The 25,450-nt window shown below is 37.2% G+C and overlaps 3 protein-coding genes across 23 annotated transcripts in view; 1 reads left to right on the top strand and 2 right to left on the bottom strand.

Annotated features, from left to right (window-relative positions):
* LOC100650045 (cuticlin-4) overlaps nucleotides 1-11,514 on the bottom strand; it is a 60,999-nt gene extending 49,485 nt beyond the window's left edge. For 11 of the 19 annotated variants that reach the window (XM_048409680.1, XM_048409667.1, XM_048409686.1 and 8 more), the window contains exon 1: nucleotides 10,714-10,850. The gene's annotated coding sequence lies outside the window, so the exon portion shown is untranslated. Of the gene's footprint in view, nucleotides 1-1,293; nucleotides 2,034-2,057; nucleotides 3,142-10,713; nucleotides 10,851-11,376 lie in introns of those variants that run through there. The other 8 variants (XM_048409673.1, XM_048409677.1, XM_048409675.1 and 5 more) reach the window with 6 other exon arrangements.
* Nucleotides 10,949-17,877, top strand: LOC100650162 (5'-nucleotidase domain-containing protein 3). 3 transcript variants are annotated; one of them, XM_012313015.3, is made up of 9 exons: nucleotides 10,950-11,511; nucleotides 12,520-12,695; nucleotides 13,458-13,685; nucleotides 14,691-14,693; nucleotides 14,769-14,909; nucleotides 14,984-15,141; nucleotides 15,421-15,607; nucleotides 15,687-15,827; nucleotides 16,010-17,877. In XM_012313015.3, exons 1-9 carry the CDS (start codon nucleotides 11,313-11,315, stop codon nucleotides 16,364-16,366), a joined length of 1,590 nt encoding a protein of 529 aa, XP_012168405.1. In that variant the 5' UTR covers nucleotides 10,950-11,312; the 3' UTR covers nucleotides 16,367-17,877. The 3 variants fall into 3 exon arrangements, with proteins under 3 accessions (XP_003398063.1, XP_012168405.1, XP_048265646.1); XM_048409689.1 differs by lacking the exon at nucleotides 10,950-11,511 and adding an exon at nucleotides 12,110-12,236; XM_003398015.4 differs by lacking the exon at nucleotides 14,691-14,693 and having other exon boundaries at nucleotides 10,949-11,511.
* Nucleotides 17,878-18,750: 873 nt separating this feature from the next.
* On the bottom strand, nucleotides 18,751-25,448 carry LOC100650289 (dnaJ homolog subfamily C member 3). Its single transcript, XM_048409690.1, has 7 exons — nucleotides 22,762-25,448; nucleotides 21,855-22,130; nucleotides 21,667-21,780; nucleotides 21,264-21,463; nucleotides 20,849-21,174; nucleotides 20,433-20,776; nucleotides 18,751-20,170 (listed from the first exon to the last, which is right to left on the bottom strand). The coding sequence occupies exons 2-7, from the start codon at nucleotides 21,901-21,903 to the stop codon at nucleotides 19,752-19,754; spliced, it is 1,452 nt and encodes a 483-aa protein (XP_048265647.1). The 5' UTR covers nucleotides 21,904-22,130; nucleotides 22,762-25,448; the 3' UTR covers nucleotides 18,751-19,751.
* Nucleotides 25,449-25,450: the final 2 nt, after the last annotated feature.

Genomic DNA, 25,450 nt, shown 5'->3' with positions numbered 1-25,450 from the left:
GCGTCGATGTGGCTACGAGGCTTCCTATCTTGCCGCGGGTAAATCGAATTGGCTAATGCGGCAAAAATCAGCGTAACCGGTTAATCGGAAAAAACAAGATATCGTCAATGAAGATCAAGTTATTCCGAATGTTTTATCGTTTCGTTCTTACTATCGATCTTTAATTCCGCGTTCGAAACCGGGGCAAGAGGCTATCGCTATTAAAACGATTACGTCGTTGGCACCGTCTGATATTTTGTTATATCTATCGAAAATAGTTGGACAGTTTATTCGTACTTGTTCTTATATCAGAAAGACAGTTTTCTAACATTTACCAACGAGATATCTTTAAAGTCGCATTCCTCTTTTCTATTACGAAATATCTAATTACTCGTATTAAGATCAAGTATAAAATAATTATCCGACGAACATTGAACTTTCCGCTGGACAAAACTATATACGCTAGTTTGCCTAACGTCGTACAAGTAGTAACTTTCGACTCTTTATAGTTCTTACATACCTATTAATATATTATGTTATTACATCATTATCCGTTACTATATTATTCGTAAAAATCGTTTCAAATACTTGTAATTAGTAATACTTATACCTGTCTTTGATTAAACGCAATGAAAGCACATACCGATCGTATGATAGAGACGAAAGATGGTAACGAGCATACGTCTGTCGCGTAATTTCGTTTACGTGACAGAAAGCGAAATGTGAAAGAAAAAAAGGGCATGGGAATGACTGGAATTTGCAATAACGCGTCCGTTATGTCACTATGCCGTTTTACGTCACGTGATATGCAATGGCTGCAAAAAGTACTTCTGCTTCATGCTATACTTATTATTGCGTTTATGTAGCGATTAATTGGGTCCGAGTATATTAAATTTCACGATATTTAACGATACCGTGCAACTTCCGTTATACCAACTAACCGGAGGAAAAGTAAAGCGTTTCGTTCCGAGTTTCGATACTCGAAACAAAGTGAAACAGAATCGATATTGCCTCGTATATATTATAATTTTATAAATTGAATAGAAAATCAAGAAGCATTCTACTTGTTTTCTATACGTTTCTTCAGTGCCGCTAGTTCTACCTACCGTGTTACGTTCCTGTTGCGTACAATCTCTACTACGCCGAATCATTACGAATACGCTTCGTTCTAATGGGAAATACGCTGTTCGGCTAATAAAATAAAAAAAAAAAAAAAAAAACGCTTCGTTAGAAAAGACGGATATGCGCGAACAGCGTTCGTAACCACTGTGCACAAGGATGCGAGCTTTTCGCGTTTAGCACGAACAAACGCACCGAGACGAAGCCCCTTCGGAAGATGGCGCGAAATACAATTTCGCCTGATAGTACCACCGAGCGCCACGTGGTCCCGTCACTAGGTCAAGGTTGCTTTTCAACCTGGAAAACGCCGCCACTAAGCGGCTACTATTCCGCGCAACTTTACCCGTTCCTACCGACGTTTCATCGTCATCCTTTTTGTCGTGACGAATCGCGTATATAATGGAAACTAGCGTTTCGATCGTTGGCAACACGGTCTGTACGGTTGGTCCGAAAACGAATCCAACGGCCCGTTCGTTAGTGCCCGATTTTGTATCGCGTAATAAACGCCAGCCAACCGAACGATATTCCGTTTTATACGATTACTCTATTTCTGAAATATGAAAATACGCGTAAAACTCGTTACGATTATCGTTCTATTCGTTACGTATCGACGGACAAGGTACGAAAGCTGCTTCTATAAATGCTGCTTCTATATTTCATTGAGAACGCGAAGAATAAGGCAACGAGTCATTTATAGCGATCAGTCGCTGTATAAAGCGAAACGTATATGCGTAAAAAGATAATGGAAAGAAAATTGGAAAACGGAACGACTGTGATTCTCGATGTTACGTTACTTCGTAAATACTGAAACGTTGTCACGCTTGTCGAGATAGCTGTTTCTAGGCTCGAATAACGTAGAACTAATTACATCACGGTTCATGCTACATTTAGTTTTGCTATTACCAGCATCGCAACACTCATGCCGCAATCGCGTTTATACGTAAAGAAAAAAATGATACCTCCAAAAGATAAGATTCTTCCATAGCGTTTCACGCGTGACGTTATCCGTGCTGTGACCAACAAACACCGAGAAGATTCAATTTAATGGCAAAATTTTCCCGTACTATATGAATTCTACGTCATGCTCCGTCGTACTTGTGGCAATAAAAGCATAATCGGTCGAAAATAGTCGTATACACGGTATGTCAGAGCGTATATGGTTACTCGAATCGCTGTATAAAAGAATCGATCGCGATCCATACACATGTACGTTATACGTTGCTATTGTTCTTACTGGCAACATTAACGTTACCAAACACGTGTCTCGATTCGTAAAAGGTAGCACGAATCTCCGTCAAATCCAAGCGGAACTAAGAGACCACCTTGACGCGATAAATTTTCCAAAGAAAAAGAAAAACAGCGAGCCTTTTACGTCCGCACAGATACACCGAGAGACGATGGAGGTTGTTCGTTACCGCAGCTTGGGTAAAAAGTCACTGCCGAATTTCCAGCGAGCATTCGAATGGGACGACTTTTTGTTCGCTAGAAAGTTTTCGAGCCGCTGTCAACTCGGACGGAAACAGAGTAAGGCGTACATGTCCAGAGGCGTACGGCGCAAAAAACGAGTGGACGTTGCGTCGGTGCAGCGGCAAAAACCACCGATATAGAGCGGATTAAAGAAGCACGAAGATCGAGGAAGAAAACATGCTCGCTTTCGAGTCGGTCACGCATCATCGGCAGGCTCGGTCGCGAAATCGATCTGCCATACTTTCGCCGCGGATGCTTGCCAGAAATCGTCGGCCTTCGCCGACTCGTTCGGTTCGGAGATTCCTCGTTAACTGTTAATCGGACTCTTACACGGATGTGGCGCGGCGAACGGAAGAAGACGGATGCCGCGATAGAAGCAGCGAAACAGCACTCTCGTCGCCTGTCGCCTGTCGCCTGTCGCCTGTCGCCTGTTGCTTGTCCCTGTCGGCCTACGCACGTACAACGCCCGTTAAAAGTATTTCTACGCGTTCGCATAGCAATTATATAGCAGCATATAGCTACCTACCACACCTACGGGCAATTTTGCGTATCTGGCTTGCCAAACGCAGATTTGTAACGATCTTTCGAAAACGCTGATTAGAAGAGCCGACCGCTCTTTTTCTTTTTCTTTTTTCTTTCTTTTTTTTTTTTTTTTTTTTTTTTTGGTCGTTCGACCAACCGTAAGATGAAATGAAACGCTACTTGAAGCGGACAACGGCGAGAAAAGTGCATTACATCGGAATACAACGATCACCGAGCATAGAAACCGTCGATGATCGATATCGCGGAAAAGCTATTAGGAGAATGAAATTGAGATTACGGATACGCGAAGGCAACGTTTTTCTTGAAACATGCTAGAGAAATTCGAGGTAAAAGTAGGAGCAAAGCTCGGTTATTCGTAAGGAAAGTGGCGATTAACCGTCTAACTGTAAACTCCACTATCCGATCGATACTTTGATTCGATAAATACTTTACGAATAGACGTCGCAGCCTGACGTCTCGTAGCCGACGACGCGTCACGCGTTACACGTTAGCATCTAAAAATACGAATCACGTTTCACGGAATAATATCGCAACGTGCTTTCCACTTGGACCGCATACGTTGACAAAATAGAACAGAATTCGCGTATATTTTATTATTTCGTCTTTTTGTCGCCTAACCAATCTAGAGAATTGGACGTATCGTAAGAGCGAGGAAACTAAAGTATTTTTAATAGGTATCGCGATAAACTATCAATTAATGATTAATAAAAACATCGTTGGTCGATGAACACGTGGAAAAGCGTGGACGACACTCGACGGGAACGTTGCGAATCGACGAGTTTACACACGCGTGTAAACGAAATCAGTGGGAGCAAAAGGGCCGAAAATGTTTATTCGATTATGCGTGCACGCGCCGCGTCCTCCTTTCCTCGAGGAGGTATAGTTGGCAACGCTAGTTAACGCACACGCACCTGCACCGGCGATCGGCTATAGCGAGCGATAATCGTAGAGTAGGTCAGCGGAACAGCGCCTCTAGCGATCTGCGTTCTTCGGCTTACCGAGTCCTATACGTGTGAGGCTGCTCGGGCCGCATATACAGAGCGTACTCGTGTACGTGCATGAACACGGATAAAAGTACGCCGACCGTGTATGACAAGAAACGAGTCGGCGAACCGACGATGTCGTCTGGACCAACAAACACCCGTCAACTTCCACTCGATTTTTATTTTATTCGATCGCACTTCCATTCGCTTGCTCGTCGTATCGTTCGTCCGCTAAGCAGCAGCGTTTCTCGCCGAGCTTTTCGTTTCCATCCAAGCGTAATATTTCGGTGATCGACGGAACATCCTGTTAACGGATTATCGTAACTGTTATACGCGTTTTCACATCCTTTTCGAATATTACTCGTTAAACACGACGACGATGAACAAGGCGGTGATCGTGCGACGCCGTTTAGCTAGGCCAGCCTCTGTACGAGTTAATTCGTCCAATTATTCTGGCTAAAATGTATTTTTAATTGTCTCTGCTTTTCCGTTTCTAAGATGTTTACACTCCGATATCGATAAACGGATAGACACTGGCAGTTCGCATAGTAAAACGCAAGTCGGTAACACGGTAGCAAATCAATCGTGTTTATAAGCGTAAATACGAACAACGAAAGAAATACGTCGAGAGTAGAATCATCGAGAGTTCTAATCGTACATATATAATCAAGGCGTAGTTTGTTGATTTTCAAAAGTGATATTTTCTTACCGTTCTCCAGATATTTATTACATATCGTTCACGATGAAAATAGTCAGTGTCTATGGAACGTCGTGGTAGATGGTTTAACGAATTCGGTGATTCGCGATCGATCGATGATACGTAATGAAAATAACGAACTACAGAGTTTCTTTTCGCACATAGCATCAACGAAAGATAGAATCGAAGAAAGATAAACAAAGAGAATTTTTCGGACGAATCGATTTGAAAAGTCGCTAGGTTACGGCCAAGGATTCCAGCTATACATCGAAATGGAATGTTTTCATCGAACCTTGGAAAAAGTTGGGGCTTTCACTGTCCGAATTGTCACACTTTACGCCGTTATGCTGGAATTTCTTCCCGAAAGCCTGGAACAGTGTCGTGTTTCGATCACCTCGAATGTGACTTGAAAGCAATTTTATGAAACTTTACGATATACACACGGCATGCGAGCAAACAGTTTTCGTTAACGCGATAATAATAATAAGATAATAATAAATAATAAATATAATTACGACGCATATTTTCTTTTTTCTTTTTTTTTTTTCACACATTCGTAACACGAATTTGTTACGTTTCAATCTTCGTTACCTACTTTCCAGTATCATTGAAAATAAAGGTAAATTACACTGTACTCGTTTTGTTACGATATCCGGTTATCGAGCGCGATTCGCGGTTCTAATCTCCGCGATTGCGCACGAATTTTCGTACCATATTTCGTACCAAACAGACACACGAGGTTCCGTTGGCAAACTTTCTCTCGTTATTACGTCTATTATATCGTAATACGTATCTTTACGATTGGTTTAACAAAGTCGCTCGCAATCGTTTAACACGGACGATTCACCGGTGAAACCGATCAACGATAAACACCATAATACGTTTATTAACTTTCGACAATTGCCATAGAACGTGGACGTTAATTATTCCATGATCGACCATCAAACGATACGAAGCTATTCGCGTTTTCAGCAGCGTGAAAAATTATCAAATTTCAATAGAATCTGTCTAGATAAATCGATAAATAGATAAATAAAAAGAAATATTTGTCGCATGTATGTATACGTGGTATTGAGAGGTTTAAACGATTATTAAACGGATCAAACAAACACATACGAAATAGCGCACATACAAATACGATACATGCGAAATAGTGAAACGAAAACTGTTACAGCTTATGCACGACACGATATAAAACTATAATAATACAGAAAGCAACTTCTCTAGAGACGAACGATCGAGTATCGTTCGAAACGCGATATAAAATAATCGAAAATGATCCGATATAAAATAATTGGAAATGGAAAAACGACATTTTCGCCATACATTTCACTTCCAATTAATCACTTTCGTCGTAAACGTAAACTCGTATCTTCTACTTTCTACGAAGGCCCGTGTGTTATTTAAATTCCGTTTTACGACACATCTAGCACGGCGTTATAACCCGACACACCGTAAAACCCACAAATACAAGCTCACGAGTGTTCCTGTTACGTTAAAGAAAGGGTGGCAATCGTCCCATAGAGAGATGACCAATTTCACGCAGGGACGTGTAATTTAAACTATTACTTGTTCGTAAGAAACTGTACGTGCGATCCTCGGAACTACGAAACCGTGAAAGTGGTCTAACCGAACAAAAGGGAACGAAGCGGACGAGAAAAAAAACGGACGAACGGAAGAAAAATGAAGCCAAAGTATAGCAGCATCGGCTGAAAAATCGAAGCGAATCCGGGAATCGATAGATTCGCGAAGAAGGTAAGAATCGATGGCGAGTGATAATCGGCCGGATGGGTGGAGTCGAGTGAGAGGCGCGGAAGAGCATAGAAAGTCCGTATCGTGAAATTGCATTCCATAAAGAATGGAAAGTCGGTGCATAATCCTTTTCGTTGTACTTCCTTCGATTCTTTCTTTCCTCCTCTTTCTTCTCTCCTCTCTCGCGTTTCTCTTTTTCTCCTTCGGCAGAATGGAACGCGCGAACGTGAAGCGAATTACCGTGAAATGTCGGAACGATTTCTGATCGGGCTTTTTTCGCTAGAGGCGGCTCTCGGGGCTGCGTACCGCCGATCAGAAACATTACCAAGAGTACGACGACCGACGACCGACGACCGACGACCGACGACCGACGACCGACGACCGACGACCGACAACCGACGCGACGACTGGGCTAGATTAAGGCAACGAGGTCACGTGCCAGTGGTAGGCATCGGTATCGTTACGTACGAGCCATTCCACGGCAAATCGACACCGTGGTAACTCAATTTTTCTCAATCACATCGCCCATAACCGCTTGTTGTTCGTAAAACTAGTTTTTACAAAGTAGTTTTCGTAAAACTTGCCGAAGCTCGAACGAGCTTCGAACGATACTATCTTTGGAAGATCGAGTCGGCAAAATTGTTGTTGACTCGTCGCTTACGAAAATTACTTGTTTCAAATCGTTCCCTTTGCAAATTTTCTTTCCGTCGAAACTAAATAATATCGTTTCGTTTATATCGGTAAAAGGTAAAATAAAAGATAAAATCCACCGAATTATCGGCCTAGTTGATCTTTCGAGTCCGTCTATCGAATATCGTGTCACCTTCTAAATCAATATGAAATAGCAAATACCATCGTATCTTCCTCTTCTTGCTTAAACGAAAAGGCTACTTTGTTCGAATAAATAAAAAACGAAAGATTAGAAAGCTCGTGTTTCGTCGATTCGTTGGATGAAAAGGCTTCACAGGCAACCAAGTTTCTTAGTTGGCGTTACTCTGCGTTCATAGCGTTATTACGTAGTTGGAATTATCGACTTTATTATTAATTATCGAAAGGGAATTTATAGCGCGCCGTTGAGCCTTCGGTTAGCAAACTTTGTCGATAAAGTCTTTAAAGTGAAATTTTAGCTAACGATAACAGAGGACCGTTGCTATTAATCGACAAGACTAAACTGTCCTTCCTAACGCCAATTTGCAGAGAACCGATCTTCTCTGTATTACGTTAGTTTATCTAACGTTACATTATCTAATAAAATAACATATTCAAAGGTTTTATACGTACATCGAGACATCTATGCATAATAATGCCTAAAAGTTAAAAGAAAAACGATTTCACATTAATTATTATTACATTCTTACGTTATATCGTTGCTGTATAGATCGTTAAAATACAAATATAATCTACAAAACGTTTTACAAGCTTTCGTTGCTAAGCAGGTTGCGTCGAATTTATCGTTTGCTATAATTGGCAACTGGTAACATTGACTTTGCGATTTACACTTTCGTAATAAGTTAATCTAAAATTAACGTAAAATTCAGTCACGTAACGAGGTAGGCGATCTGTTCGGACACAGTCATGAAGTACCGTCCATCCTCCTTCCGTTCGTTACGGCCGATTCACTTTTCCTTCTGTTAAATTTTCTTGACAAATAAAATAAAAAAAGACTGTTTGTTAGTTTGCGTGCCAATGTTAGACGCGTAATCCTAAACGATCTAAACGATCTCAGCGATCTAAAACATCGATTTATTTCTATTAATAAAGTACCGAAATTATTAAGCGTCTTATATTAAGTACGCGTAACAACGTTTCTAGCGTTTCTATCATCGATAATAGTTTTCAATTTTGCTACGTAATTGCTACATAATTGCTCGCATAATTGCTCGCATAATTGGTACATAATTGGAACGAGTAAGCAAATAGCCGAAACGCTACGTTCTTCCATAGATTTGCGATAAATACTGATCTATGGATGTGGATGAATTATCTTTCGAGAAATACATATCGCATATACATATATAGGTGGAACGTTACGCAAGAAACTTGAACTATATAAGTAGTTGTATTTCTTGAAAATAGGTTTAAAAAATAAATCTTAGTTATATAATTTTATCTAGCTCGTGTACACAATGAATCTCGAGATACGACAGTCTTAGGCTAGTCTACGTAGGTACGTATTATCTTTAAAACAATGATATATCGCGTGCTAACCGAACTCCTTCAAATTTTTTCTACGCGAAAGTATACGTAGATAGTGGCGCGTATCCGTATAAATACATTTCGCCATTCAATTCAAATTTCGCCTACTTGGCAACAACGATGTTTCCAATACGCGGAAAACTTCTATTAATAGACGGCGGATGTTTATGCAAATTCAAAGTTTTACGAATGCGGCCGAAAAAATGGAGCGAGAATAAGCAGTTGTTTGTTCGATCTGATCGAATATTATCTGCTAGCACGACGCGTTTCAGCTTTCAGCCTCTAACGACGCAAAATTCTTCTACGTTGTCGCATCTATAAATTTCTTCCACCGAAAAATCCACTGAATTACGAATTCTAATTTGAAATCTTTCTCTGCTTGGTAATAGTAGCGTTTGTACCATTTACGCGAAGGGAATGACGAGTCTTTGACGGTATACCAGATATCGTAAACGACAGCGGTCATTGCTCGATGAATACAGGAAGACGGAAGCCAAAGAAAAGCGTTTTATCTGGAAGGAAGAAACGAACGAATAGGCGTTTTCTTCAACGCTCGCAAATTGCCCGCGTAATTTCTACATTGTATAAAGGTGAAACGACACTTGCGTTAAAAGATACCGTGGCAAGAAAGTCTCGCAATTGCCACTTTGCGCGCACGCTGCCTATAATTAATCGAGAAAATTGTGTCAGCAGTAGCGGCGAGTACATAACATACGGAAGCAGAAACGCGAGAATGACCGTCCGAAGGACGCGACTCGTCGTTAATCGTGACATCGGCACAGCTATCGCCGGGGTAACGATTACGGAAGACTCGAATATCAGCGGATAGGATCGAGGCGACATATACAGTTACTTGCGAAAGTATTCGAGTATTTAGAGAAACGATACGCGTTACGAATATACGTACGTACGTATTATCCGTGTTGTACGAGATGGTTTATTTTTAGCACTATTAAACGCTGTAACGAAACTCGACTATCGTTTCGGCAAAGTTATATCGGCAAAGTTTGAAACAAGCCTGAAAACTCACACAAATCGCCAACCTATTTACACGGTCGATAAATTAATTATCCGCGATAATAAACTTAATATCGACAAACCTAAATATTCCATCGGACCATCTTTAACTCTCTTTACGTACGCTACATTCTATTATCTTTTTTTCCTACAATATGGTTTAATTGTTAAGCTTGTACGCACAGTGGCGGATAATAGAAAGTTTAAAATTGGTACACGACGAATTTTAGCAACTAACTTCTTGTTAACTCTTGTTAAATGTAAATCCATCTTTTGGAATTACGATGTCCTTTTGTATTTCTCATCGTACAAACTCTTTTTTATCCGCCCCACTCTATTTCATCATTTTCAAATTGGCTTCGAACTTGACCAGTACAATTGGCACGGTCGTGGCTGGTTCGTAGCGATATCTCAAAATGTTTTCGACGCAACACGCACGACACTCGATAAATTTAGAAATTCTCCGTGATAAGCGTCGAAATACTTTCGCCAGCCACTGTATCACCTAGTCACGCGCATACGCTTTCCTGCCATTACAATTTACCGTGATGCGCCGCGCATCGAAGAATATCGTCGATTTATGAGATCGCGTGCCACAAGCGACTACAATACTCGGTCCAACCAAGCGGTTCCACGTTAACCCGTCGAGTTCAAGCACTGCGTTGATTAATTTAAGGATTACCCTTGGAACTGTGCGATTCGCGAATCTAATACCAATAATAATACCAGTAATAGCTGCTATCGATCAAACTAATTAAATAATTGCCATTTTCTAATTATCAACTTTCACATTTATTTCGTAGAAACATATTCGACGATTTGGAAAAAAGTATTTTTCGCGTCGATGTATAATAATATAAGATATTTGTGAAGCTAAGATGACCGCTCGATGTTGTTCGCTCGTGCAACGATACGAAACGAACGCACGATATCGAATAGAAAGTTTGTTGACGCGATTACCTGACCACGAATCAGCACAAGTTTAAACTCCAAAGAGGTGCTGCGCTTGGCAACACACCACGTGTCGCATACCAACAGTTACATCTATTTCCGTCTTTTAGGTATCGCCGCTTTCCCCACTTGCGACAGCTGGTCGTACTACGTATCGTTAGACAGCGACGCTGCGCGAACCGTTCCAAGCCACATGATTGAACCGCAACCGACCGTACACAGTCCCTTCATTCCCTCGTTACGAAGCGAACGCAAAAACGGACAGTGATAGTCGGTCGGACGTGGCGTGCGTACACTTATCGCGCTTCAAACTCGTTCCCAAGCCTTCCCAATTCCTCGCCTACAGGCACACTGTACGACGATATAAACAGCGAGTAAAATGTGTATTTCATAAGAAGAACGTATATGTAAGAGAGGAGCAGGATATTTATCGTTATTGGAGTTTATCGTTAAACTCGAAGCGTGCTCGATTACGATTAAGTAACAAGAGGAAAGACAACAAACGGCCTCGAACACGCTTGCCAGTGTACTATTTCGAATTTCCCGCCGTGCAGAGCGCCAATCCTCGAACATCGTGATCGTAGGTGTACACCCGCCAATCGTTCGTGATGCTGCACACGAGGACCCTCGCCGTCGCTGCAGCATCGCCTCTCATAGTCGAAAGTGTCTTACCGTTTTGGTTGGTTCGCGCGTCCGCCAGCCATGTCGTACCCAAGCGTTCCGTCGGCGATCGTGCCCTTAGCCGTGGCCAAATATCGCGCAACGACATGCTCGACAATTATCAAAAGACACGAGAAAAGTACAAGTGTGAGTATCGGTATGCGGACAGCGGCCATCTTATCTCGGCATCCTTCTCAGTTCCGTCGCATCGTTCAGCGTTCTATCTTGGTCGTACTTTTACGCGTTCTGCCGCGCGGTTCGCCCGCGCATGCGCGCGCCTCGACGTTTCCATATTTCGATTGTTCGATATTTCGATATTTCGATATTTCGATATTTCGATATTTCGATATTTCGATAGTTCGATATTTCGATATTTCGAACCGATGCAACTGGCGCGAGACCTTGATAGTTCGTCCATTCATGCGGAAATCATAATTGATTTGTTAATGCATCCCCCTTTTCAGGAAGCATTCGATTTACGCTTAATCTCGAAGCTAAATCAGATATACGTATGTACTACTGTCGAGTATAATTTTATCTGTTGCGCGAAACAACAACGATACGACCATATAACAATTGCCTTTTTGGCCAATTTCAAAAATGTTTCGTACATCGGATCTATTAACAGTTTCCGCTGTATACAGATAGATAGATAGATAGATAGATGGATAGACAGATAGGAGAGCGGGGGGGGGGGGGGAAGAGAAAAAGAGAGACAGGCAGACAGAGACAATTAGCAAAGAAACGGGGGAGAGACGGGACGAACGGTCGTGCAGAAAAATCTAGGACGGTGAAAAGTATCTCGTATGAGGCATCCGTGGAACAAAACGAGAGCACGGACTTATCGTAAATCGAAATGGAGAAATAATGCCGTGCGTTATCCTGCCATTTGATTGAAAAGTCCTCGTACAAGATCCCTTTTAGGAAATATACTTGACGTACTTCGTATCGTTAAAACTATCGTATTATCGAGATTCGGAGATTACTAGCTAAATTGCAATGGAAGAAAAAGTATTTTTCCTTGTTGAACGATTGTATAATTGATAATTTTCTATTTTAATTCCGTTTACTTTTCTTAATTGCGCCACTCAGTAGCAAACTGATGATATAAACTGTACAATGGCTGGATGTTAATAAAATGAATTTCTTTTTCAGCTAAAAAGCTTCCCCTTGACGTGAATCCAAAAGGGGTGTTTGCCTGCAACGAACTCGACCTGAAAGAGGTCCAAGTTTATGGATTCGATTATGATTACACGTTGGCTTGTTACAAGCCATCCATGGATTACCTGTTGTACAGTCTGGGTCGTGATATGCTCATTCAAAAGTATAAGGTATATAAGGATATACGTTGCTATGTTATGACTATTTTATAGCTGTAAAACCATTCTCGGCGACTTTCAATTTTTATACTTTCATCTTGTGTGATGATATATTTCCGTCGATAGAATCTTACTGAAAAATCTGTCTGAAAAATCTTACTCAAAAGTAATTCGTCGTTCTCTTTCTCAAAAAGGTTGCATTATATTTATTTAGCGATAGAATCGGCGTAACAACGTTATGCGTACAAATCGAATGCATGGCGTAACAAAAAGGAAATCGTACCAATAATTTTCACGAATAATTTTAACCGTTTCGCTTTTCATGCTTCTAATTGAATTTCCTCGTGTTCTATCCTGTGTACTGTATATCTGTATAATCGAACATTGAAAATGTCAAGATAGTTTGTCAAGATGGAAAAAATTGAAAAGTGGCAAAATGCAGCGAACGGTGCTCGCTAAATTGAATCAAACATCGAGGATCAAGTTGTGAGACGCAGTGTGTACGCATGATACGCGTTAAACCAATTTATTTCGCGATTTTTTTCACCGACACGAGGAGACTTCTCGTATACGTGTACTCCAGTAGGGAAACGTCCGACAAACTTTCAAACTCGTCGAGACTAATTCCAGCCAGCGAATGAAACTTCCTAACTCGTTTCTGCTCGCGAATTCGGCTCGTCGGCAACAACGTTTTCTCGAAAATCGAGCGACAATTACAGCCGAACGAGAATTTCAATTGAAAGTTGACGCAAACTCGTTTAATCGGCTGTACAGTATCCCGTGGGAATCGGCAACCTCGAGTACAAGAAGGATTTCGCGGTTCGTGGCCTGCATTACGACATCGAAAAGGGTCTGCTGCTGAAACTCGACAGCTTCTTGCAAATTCAATTTGGCGCCGTTTACCGCGGTTTGCATCCAGTACCCGCCGACGAGGTCCTTAGGCTCTATAAAAACCGGATAATACCGATCGCTTATGTGGAAGCGCCTCATAAACATTCTCATGTAAGCATACCCGAATCAACCAGGATAATTAAGAATAATGGATCGAATAAATTACGCTTTCTTCGATCCCTACTATAAATGGTTTAAACGGTCAGTTACACGCGATCTTCGTAGTAATGCGTATTATTATCGAAACGCTCGTAGGTAACGTATTTTTTCGATACGTTCACCGATACGACTACCACGATTACGTCGATAAGGTTCGAAACAAATCCAAAGATCAACATAAACTACTTCCAACATATTTATTCCATAGATAGGTTTCATGAAATTATTTAAACGGTCGATAATCCATTATACGAGCATACCTCGACGACACGTGCAGCGCTATGATATTACGTATTATGTTTAATGACAGCTGCGATACTAATCTCCAAGCGTACATTTGCAATTATCATCTTGCTTGTTGGTCTTCGGATTAGTTTCAATTTTACCGCTACAATCGTGATAGTTGTATCTCGTTACGATGCCAATGAAATTTCAACAAGATCTGTACGACACGTACGACATACGACATACGACATACGACATACGATAATCACATAAAAATATACACGCGTGTACCATACACACGTATATAGAAATAACGTAGACCTTTTTTATATTTGTCTTATGCACGTATGTACAGTTACTCCTTATTATATTAATAATATTAAATTGCCATTTTGTAAAACTCGTCACGTTTCCTGTCTATGTTCGAAACGATAAATGTCATAGTACATGATCATGAAACGTTCGAAAGGCGTTTCAACAGGCAAACAAGCATTTCGAATAACATAGAAATACAAACGAAGAATGACGCTTACCGGCGACATAAGAGAACGCATGAACACGTTTTAATCTTCCTTTGTAATTGTTGCTAATTATTCAAATTATTCAAATACTCGAAAAACACTGCGAATGTAAGGTCTTGTAACGATCCAAACGTACAAAATCTAAACGTCTTTTGTTTGTTTGCACGCATCAACTTGTATGTTTTTCACGATGGGTTTTTTCCAACCTAAGAAAGTGAGTATCGAGCCGTAGCTTTTTACACATTTCGTAGCAGATTTCCTATGTATAGTTGAAATTCATTTTTCTTAGGATGCACTGCACCGAACGAAAATGATTCAGCTAGCTGATCTATTTTCGGTACCGGAAATGGGTCTTTTATGTAACGTTACGGAGTACTTCCTTAGAAATCATATCGATTATCACCCCGAAATACTTTTCAGAGATGTCAAGGTAAGACATAAGATATTTTATATCGTACGTATCGCTTCCATAAAAATCAATATCCCTGATTTTTTATATTTTAGAATTCTGTACAAAGTTGTCATCCTATAATGCATGGTTTGGTAGTACAAAATGTATCCGAATATTTGGAAGAAAATAAGGATTTAAAAAGATTTTTCGATCGACTTAAGAAAGCTAATAAAAAAATGTTTTTAGTAACGAATAGCCCTTTTCATTTTGTGTAAGTATCGCGTAACGAACGACGATCGATTTCATTTCTTTCTTCGAATTCAATGCGAATTCAATGCGAATTCAATGCGAATTCAATGTTGCCAATGCGAGACCTAATACGTTCTTCCTAATTCGAGATACTTTCTCAAACGGAGATCTCCTAGTAAATATAACGTCTTTTAAATAACAAAATTAATAAAATAAATAAAAATTAATATTTAATCGAACGTCACTGGCCAGACATAGTACGTAACTTTATCCTATATGCGTATATTAATATTTTTTACAGCGATACTGGAATGAGATTTTTGGTTGGCGATAATTGGAAAGATTATTTCGATGTAGTGATAGTACAGGCAAGAAAACCGAAATTTTTTACCGAAGAATCTCGACCTCTTAGAATATACGACGAAGTTAACAGAACGCAGCTGTGGGACCGAGTCACCAAACTCGAAAAAGGAATTATATACCTCGAAGTATGGGCGAAACGTTTTATTTTTCAATTATTTTAATCATTTTCCGATATTTAAGGTTAACGTTAATTTTCAATCTTAGGGCACGGTCAAACAATTACAAGATATGACCGGATGGCGGGGGCATCAAGTATTATATTTTGGAGATCATCCTTACAGCGATTTAGCGGATGTAACGTTGGAGCATGGTTGGCGAACTGGAGCTATAATTACGGAATTAACGGTAAACCTGCAATTTGTTGCACTTTTATACCCAACTAAGAAACTAATTCAAAATTACATTTTAGTCTACTATATAAATAGAATATACATCTTAGTGTTATCCTGATATTATCAGAAATAGAGATTCGAATTATTACTTTCAAAGATCAACCGCATAACGAAAACTATTTCCGCGTGTTGCAGCATGAGATTGCAACATTAAATAATCCAAAATTTAAAGAAAATGCAAATTGGCTACAAATGCTGACAGGATTGATCGAAGAACATCAAGATTACGAAGGAACGGATGTGCAAGCAGTACTCGACGAATGGATCAAGGAAAGAGATAAATTAAGGAACGAGATAAAACGAGTATTCAACGAACAATTCGGCTCTGTGTTTAGAACATATCATAATCCCACGTATTTCTCAAGAAGACTTTTCAGATTTGCTGACATTTATATGAGCTCGATTACGAATCTATTAGAATACTCGACAAGTCATACCTTCTATCCGAGAAGAGGCGTAATGCCACATGAATATACAAGTTATTTCGTATAATACTTGTACATAGCTATCCGTTATTTAAGTTTATGACCGAAGCGAGCCAATGCTTTGAAGCGTGACAGGGGCTTACGGATCAATGATCAAAAGTATTTCAATCAAAACTTCCGAATGGCACAACAATGTCAAAAATTAGGTATTTAGAAAATTAAAATGCATTTGCATACAATTTTATGTATATAACAAGAAAATTTTCTCACCGCTTAGTGAAATTATGTGCATAAAAATACCTGCATATGCATAAAATATGCAGCATCATCGTTTTTTTTTTCTTCTTCTTTTTTTTATTTTCTTTCTTTTTTTCTTTTCTTTTCTTTTTCTTTCTCTCTCTTTCTCTCTCCTTTAGACAATATAACTATTTTGCTCGAAAGTTAATTTATTCAATATGAATTAACGTAAACTATATATACCTATAAATGTTTCGTATATGTCGCGTTATTATTTAGAACGTCTGAAAATTCTTGAGAATAAATTTACAAAATTACAGAAAGTTTAGAAAAGAAAAGAAAAATAGAATAGAATAGTATTACAAAGAGGAAAATGAGATGATCTATATAGAACGATAAAAAGGTGCACTGCTTATTCATTGCTTATTAAAAACTATTCCATTTGAAATACATATTTCTTTCTCCTTATGGCAAACAGATACAGATACTGTACGTAATTTATTCAGGTACAAAATTTGTTATGCTAAATGTCGAATGTAACGTACGGTGTCAAAGTACACGTATGTATATCGTAGATACTATAAAACAGACATATAGAAATTACTCTCTGATATAATAAAGTACAATTCACGCTGAGTAGGATGAAAGAATTAAAGTTAGTAGGATTGTCCCTGATAACTGTAATTTTAGTTTCAAGTTGACAGCCAAATACAAAAGTACCAAGTTGGTACTTTTATTCTTACTGCTAGAAATATTCGCGCTGTTATCCTTGGATAAGAATATTCATTTACTTAACAAGAGGTATTATGATATTCGTGGCAATAGTGATGTACCGTCTAGTAAAAAACATATATTATGTACATAATTTTAGCAAATATGTATGATATTGATATCTCGGGAAAAAAAGAAAACCACAAGAACAAGCGACTACAACGAGATCTTTCAATCGTAATATATATCACGTTTGAATAATCCCATCTATATAAGATATTTCGTTTTTAAACGCAGATCAAATATTTGCGAGAATAAAATTTCATAGAAATCACTCTCTCTTCGTATTAGTTTCGTCTACTGTAATGTTTTTTTCTTTTATATATATATATATGTATGTATGTATGTATGTATATATAGAATCTTACTAGGGAGAATACAATACATCCAATTAGAGTATATCGAAATTACTAATATAGAAAAGAGAAAAGAAATTCCGTTTAATATTTTGTTTATCGCAGTAGTACAATAGTATGTTTTAAGATCGTTTTGTTTCCGCCAAATACAACATGTGTTCAAATGTACGTAGATAGTCGTGATAGTCAATAAAATTAAATTTAGACAAAGTTATTATAACCTTCGACATTTTCACTTATGCCATCATCGATTTAGTTTTATTTTCATTTTCAGCACCTCACTCTTTTAAAATTATATCGAAAGATATATTTATTTTGCCATCGTCTTTTACCTTATTCCATATAAATGGCGATGAATGGTAATGTTAAAAGATGAATTTTTAGTCTAATTCGATCATTGTTCTATTTGAATAACTTGTTTTATCATTCCTATTTTAATAAATATTATATAAAATAAATAATAAAGTCAACGAATATTATTATTATTATTATTATTGTAACCCATATAATCATCGTAAAAAGCGTTTAAAAATTAATTCATTCTTCATTTATATTATTATTGTGCTTGTTACATTAATAATTAATAGTAAAATTTATGATATTCTCAACTGCAAATGAGAAATACAAAATAACATTGCTTTAACCATTTTCTACATTCGAATCATCATAATGAGAAAGAAAATTGCAAATGATAGTAATAATAAATAATAATTACAGTGATTACAAAACTAATCTAGTAAAAGCGAAATAAATTTCTTTAATTCACTTTTTTTTTTCTTTTGTATAAATGAGCTATTCCATGGCATAAACTAATTGTAATTATCCGAAATTGTTCGTAATCGATCGTCTATAATAATATATAAACTGAAAATAGTCGAAACCAACCATTCGATGGTAGGATTAATTAAATCTAGAGCAAATATTAGCCACTTGAAAAGAAATTTAGATGGATATAGATCGATATACGTTAAAATATTCCTAGAATATTCCTAGAATGCGGCAGGTATTTAAGAGCGTAATATACGACATACGTCGCGTATTTTATAAAGTATAATATATATATATATATATATATATAATATATATATATAAATTAATCAAATATATTTAAACAAATATTAGAGATACAGTATTTACATAAAGTTCTCTCACACTCATGCGAATACAACACGCACACAGCATTGTCCTACATATGCATTTATTAACATCGAATACAATCACTCCGTAACATAATTCCGCTATCCATACCTCAAGTGTATCTGTACTCGATCGTTACATTATCAAAAATGGCTTTAATAGTATTTACTCCATCTAATCGTCGCATGATTTTAAGCTAAACTCAATCAATCCACAGCCCATCGCTGTAACATTTAGGTAGCAGCAACATTATCGCCACCATTATATCCTACAGTTTTATTAAAATGCGAGTTCAATCGTGACTTTCGTTTCGTATGTCGATGGTACGAAATCTATGTCTATATGGTGGTATCGATGGTACCGAATATTCACATCGCTGAAAACTAATTATACGTTCAGTCTGCATCAAGTATGTCGTTTATTAGTTATCCAGTAAGTCAATTACTCAAAGTTATTACAATCCATATTATATAAATTATTATAACTAACATATTAAATTACATGCATACGTTATTTACATTATGTATATATTGAATTTCAATAACAAGTTACTGACTGAAAACTGACAATGAGAGGATATTTTATAGTTCGTGTGATTCGAACAACATAATTTTTAATCATGTGTTACGATTCGTCATTTATTATCTTTATCATTTATTATTATTATTATTATTATCATTATTATTATTATTATTATTGTTGTTATTATTGTTGTTGTTGTTGTTATTGGTCACTTTTTCTTGACTTACTGATTGATTAACAATTTTCCGTATACAGTCTTCTGATTCAATGCAGATACAAGACATACACGACTACCGACGAGGTAGATTAACAAAATTAAATTTCAACTAGCAAATGTCATATTGCATACATAGCGATTTATAATATTTTCATACTATGAAAAATTAGGAATTTTATTTGACCTAATGCCGTGAAAATGAACAAAAATTACTAATTAAAATGGAACTTAAATTGGAAGGGAGAGCCATGGAAGTGATGGAATTCTTGGAAGGGATTGAAACCTTGTTGATGTTTCCCTGATTCAGGATCTAATGGATCTTCTCCTTGATCAAATTTCGCTCTTTTTTCATCGTCAGTCAATACTTCTTTGGCAGCTGCAATGTCGATAAATCTTTTCTCTGCTCGTTTCTTCTCCTCCCCTTCTTGAAAATTATCGGGATGCCATTTTTGGGCAGCTTTCCTATATGCTTTGATAATATCACGTTTAGATGCTGTTCTTGGTACACCCAAAATTTTGTAATAATCTCGTGATTCGGAAAGTTTTTGTCGTTGTTGCGCTTTATGAAGACCTTGCTTCGCCCTTTGTAGACTCATATCAATTTCTAAAGCTTCTTTAAAATCTCTAATCGCTTTTGGGAAAATAATTTTTACGATATTAACTTATATTAACAACACAAGAGATTCGTGTACTATACAACGTGCGCGTACAGCTGTATAATTTTCACGCGATTATCTCTTAAACAAGTGGTCGTGCGAGAATACTCGAACGAATTAACAATTCTGGAGTAGAGAGAGTAGTTCGATGTTTAAAATTGAAGAACGAAATGTACAGTTTGAAAGATAATCACGTATCAAAGTTAAAATGCAACGCTTTATATAAATAACACTTACCATCGTCAAACATCTCAGCAGCGAGATACGCTTCTGCTCTGTCGCAATATACCGCAGCTTCTTTTCTTATTTTTAACGCTTCGTGACAATTTTTTATCGCTTGACTCGGTTCTGAATTACCAGTATAACATTTACAGAGATGCTGATGAGCAATGAAACGCACATTAGCTACTTGCGGTTCAAGTTTAAGTACAGATTGAGCAGAGTCTATACAACTGGCGTAATCTCTTTCATTTTCGTACTCATTCGAATCTGTTAATAATTTTGCCACTTTCTTAACTTTCTTATAAAATGAAAAACACTTTGAATGCTCCGGATCAAGTTTCAAACATTCTCGAATTTCCCTGCACGTACATAATTTTAATTATATGAATTAAGATACGACATACATAATTTTACGTTCTATTCTTACTTACTTTAAAGATTCATCGACTTGTCCAAGACGATAATGCAAGGTGGCTAATTTTAAAAATCCTTGCATATTATCAGATTGTAACTTGGTTGTAGAACGTACATCAGAAATAGCACTAACATAATCTTCGAGTGCTTCATAGCATTCGGCTCTACGTTCCCTAAGTTCAGCTGACCATGGACATACTTCGATAACTTTGGAAATTTGTTGCGCGGCTGCTGCGTAATCACCATTCCTCATTAATCTGTCTATAACTAACAAATCTTCTTGGACAGGCGCTATTTTATATAAGGCATTATAGGCATCTGAATTCTGCGGTTCAACTGCTAACTAGAACGAACAAAGCAGAAATATTAGAACAGAATGGGAACGCTGTATATTAATTATAAGCTTGTGTTTTTAAATAAAAAAGCGCTTACAACATCTCGAAAATCAGCCTCTGCTTTTTCAAATTGGGCTTGTTTAAGCAATACGTTGCCGCGTTGTAATCTGGCGGAAGTAAAATCTGGCTTCAATTCCAAGACTCTATCAAGATCAAGGAGCGCAAATTTGGCTTTACCTAATGCTAGATAAACTGTGCCCCTCTTATAATATGTCAGATAGTTATTTGAATCTCCCTCTATAAAAGCAATATATATCGAGATTTTAAGAAAATTTAACACACACACACACACACACACACACATATACATATATACATGTATATACATATATACATATATATATATTTTTATTTTTTGTACATTCTATTTTTTATAAATCTATCGCAAAAGTTATTTACAAGAAAATATATTAAAATAAACGCTTGCAAACAAGACTTACCAACAGCTGCATGATAATGCGATAGCGCATCCTGTAACTGTCCTTTTGCTAAAAACTCTCTACCTAATTCCAAATGCCTGTCAATTTCTAATTGAGAAACACTCCCGCCAGTCACTGGAATACAAGGTTATTAAGTATTGCACTGCAAAATACTTATATTAAAGGTATCGTAGGTTAGGATTATTTACCATCTAAAGACAGATCCAATAAGACCAATAATAAACCACAATGATACATGACTGAATAAAAAATTGAGCCACGATAATATGAATATTTTAATACATAAGAAAACAAACTTGCTGGCTTTAGAAGCCTCTACCTAACCACCCGATAACGCAAAACTGTTCAGCCACGCCGCCATTGCGATCGTGGTCTTATACGATTGGTCCAAGTTACTCCCAACAGAATTGGCGTTTCGTCATCAACGGTTACGATCCCGTGTATTCCAGTTCCAGATAATACACCTACCATATAAAGATACCCAACTAGGATTATCTGCTTCTTAAACTATAAATTTATCGCTAAGAGTAGTTTATCCTTTACCTAGACCTTATATATATTAATGCTCTAACCTTTTGACCCAACTAAAAATTCTATTTATGGAAATATGTAACGAATAGAAAATTGTTAAAATCAAGAAATTCGCGTGTGAAAATTCATTTAAAATTTATTTGCTTCTCTAAACATATATCCTTCCCTTCTCTTCTAGATATATAAAATAATAAAAATACATACATGAAAATTATCTGTGTGTGGTCAATATGTACATTTTTAATAGTGATTTAGGATATTTTATATAAATTAATACTTTTTCCATACCCATGAAAACTAAATATTTTCTAGTAGTTTTCATCACGGATACGAAAGCGAGAACACACAGGTAATTATCCTACTGAAATTGCACGATTAATTAAAAATTGTACGGTATAAAAGATTATGCAATTTTTTTACGTTAAAATATAAAAAGGAACTACTGACGCATATTCGCAAAAAATAGTAAAACTGTAATGCAAAGTATCTTGGCAATAGCTTGTTTGAAAAACGATGAAACATTTGAATTTTCACGCGAACAGCAGGGTAAAAAGGCATACATACACGTATATAATGTGTAAAGAGAGACTCTACACTGCATAATCTTTCCTTTCTTTATTATACGATTCATTTAATAGAATTCTCCTGTCACTTTGCATAATACTATAAATAAACGAATGAATCACTAAATGAACGACGTTTAAATAATATATGTGATCCATCGTCTCTTATGAGGTATTTGTAACAATATTGACACTCTACAATCATTCTTCACGGAACACACAGATGTTGCGTTACCCAAGCGCAAGAAGCACATGCTATCCACAATGCGACCGTAACTTATTACTAATGAACGTCAAGTGTATATATATTACGTATATATGTATATGTATATGTATATATATCATACACTTTATAAGGTTAAGTTGACTTCCCTTTTAAATTTCAGACACTTTATTTTTATTACTTCATTCAATAGCCGTACGACGTACAGTTGTTTGCAGATTTTTTTTCCCTACTTCTCGTATTTTTCTCGGTTCACCTAATGTAGCGTGTAAATGTGCAATTATTAATTAAGAGACCGACAAAATGGTACATTCATCGTTCCGTTTCTTAACTCTTTCACACTTTTACCATTTGCTCGCCATCTCAGTGAAGTAGATATATAGCAGTATCATTAGAGTTACAAGTGAATGATACAACGAGCGTCATTCGCCGTAGAAAAATGAAACACAGCCATTGAGACTCGTATTGAAAGCGCAATGTTATTGTGCTTTCTGCAGTTTGTTCTTTTCCTTCTTTACTCTTTCCTTTTCTTTCCTTTATTTTCTTTTTCTTTTTCATTCTTTTTTTTTCCTTTTTCACTCTCCTCTATACACGTCTTGTCTGCGTTCTCGATTCAACGACAAGCGACGCTTCTCGATTAAATAACATTCATAAAAGTTAGAAGACATTTTTTTTTGCCATCCCACCTAGTTTTGCCCACGAAAATTTGCCACCTACGCGTGTGCTCTTCGTTTTCTATCTCTCCCCCTTCTCTCGTTTTCTTTCTCTCTCGTTCTCTCGTTTATTTTCTTTCTTCCCTCGGCCTCGCAATCGTCTCACGCGCATACGATAACTCAATGCTTCTTTTTCTTTTCCCTTTGAGTATTAGTATTTTATCCTTTCTTTTTACCTTAAACAGAAAATTGCTCGAGGTAGACACACAATTAGCGTATATAAATCTTTTTGTTTTTCACCAAGAGCAAATTGAACAAGATTCGAGTTTTCAAACACGCGTAACGTAAAAAATTACGAAAGAAAGAAAACTATGATCTACCGCACGCAACAATTCTATTCGGTAGCAATTTACGTTTACCAATTATATTTTCATCTTTTGTCGACATTGTTGCGTGTTGTACAGAGTAACATATGGCTTACAATTGTTTTTCTCTCTCTCTCTCTCTCTCTCTTTCTCTCCCTCTCTCTCTCTCTTTCTCTCTCTCTCTCACTCTCCCTCTCTCGTTCGTATGTGTGCTTTGTAATTGCGCATTCTTTTCGTAATAATGATTGCAGTCACAGTCAAACGCCACTTTTTTTTTTACATAATATGTAATGATTACTATATTCGTAGCCCCTCACATTTCTTCGCACTACACTTTAATTGATCTTTGTCTAATCATTCCACTCTGCGTAGATCCATAAATGTTTTCTAAGGCTGCTCGTCCGATATACTTTAGAGGACCAAACAATATTTAAAGGTATTTGTACCGTACAAATGTGACTGTCCTTTCGAGAGATGTAACATAAAAAATAAATACTTAACACACGTTAATAAATAGTCTCGTTTATTATACCACTTTCCTATTTCCTCTAAAGATGCTAATACGTCCTAAATCATAATACCGTACTTGAATTTATACATTTACCAGTTACGAAACGGTGGACATCTGACTATCGCATAGATATATTTATCAATCTTTTTTTTTTCTTTTTTTTAAATATGAAACATACGACAAATAGCTACACATCGTTTAGATTCGATCACGATACTCGAACACCTGTTGGTTCACAATATACAAAAGGAAAGAGGAAAAAAAGATAATAATACACATGGAATTAATGACATTGTGATCGCTCGGCGGTCAACATCACTCTGTTATGTATAAAAATAGCGTTATAACTAGGAGAGAAACAAGTATGAAAATACTTTCGTGTATAGTTGTTACTTGCATAATCTCTGTCCACCACATTATTCGTAAATGAACATATTACTTCCAACTGCACAAGATTAATAATTTACACCGACACGTCATATGTATTCGTTGCCTGAGTGAACGATTGGACAATAGAATCCAGAATTTCTTCGATTTCATATACATAGCTATAGAAATTTTAACGGGGGATCTACAACAGAACACTGTCGGAGACGACTGCGGGTTTTTATCGATTACGAATCTCGCGAAGAAACGAGAGGAAAAGAAGATAAATAAATATGCGAAAGGAAAAATTCGGGATAATAGTGTCCAAAAGTCACCTATTTTTTCTTTTTTTTTTTTTTTTGTTTCTTTTTTTGCCTGTTTTCACCTATCGCAGTAAAATAACGCAACGCAATACAGCAAAGCCGTTTTGCAAAGTTTGCGCATATAGTACCACCTACGAAATCGACGTAAACATTTTTATCGAAAGGAGATGAAGTAGTAGTAGTAGTAGTAGTAGTAGTAGTAGTAATAGTAGTAGTAGTAGTAGTAGTAGTAGTAGTAGTAGTAGTAGT

The sequence above is a fragment of the Bombus terrestris genome, chromosome 10 (genome assembly GCF_910591885.1).
Source record: "Bombus terrestris chromosome 10, iyBomTerr1.2, whole genome shotgun sequence".
Classification (NCBI taxonomy): Eukaryota; Metazoa; Arthropoda; class Insecta; order Hymenoptera; family Apidae; genus Bombus; species Bombus terrestris.
This window is presented reverse-complemented; position numbering and strand designations above follow the sequence as displayed.

Excerpts from the sequence above, each read along its gene's own strand:
- LOC100650289 (XM_048409690.1), bottom strand. The coding sequence starts at position 21,903 with ATGTATCATTGTGGTTTATTATTGGTCTTATTGGATCTGTCTTTAGAT. Across the intron at positions 20,777-20,848 it reads CAAGTCGATGAATCTTTAAA|GGAAATTCGAGAATGTTTGA; the intron begins GTAAGTAAGAAT and ends ATGTACGTGCAG. Across the intron at positions 20,171-20,432 it reads TGCTGAGATGTTTGACGATG|CGATTAGAGATTTTAAAGAA; the intron begins GTAAGTGTTATT and ends TTTTCCCAAAAG.
- LOC100650162 (XM_012313015.3), top strand. The coding sequence starts at position 11,313 with ATGCTGCACACGAGGACCCTCGCCGTCGCTGCAGCATCGCCTCTCATA. Across the intron at positions 11,512-12,519 it reads GACACGAGAAAAGTACAAGT|CTAAAAAGCTTCCCCTTGAC; the intron begins GTGAGTATCGGT and ends TTTCTTTTTCAG. Across the intron at positions 15,608-15,686 it reads AAGGAATTATATACCTCGAA|GGCACGGTCAAACAATTACA; the intron begins GTATGGGCGAAA and ends TTTCAATCTTAG.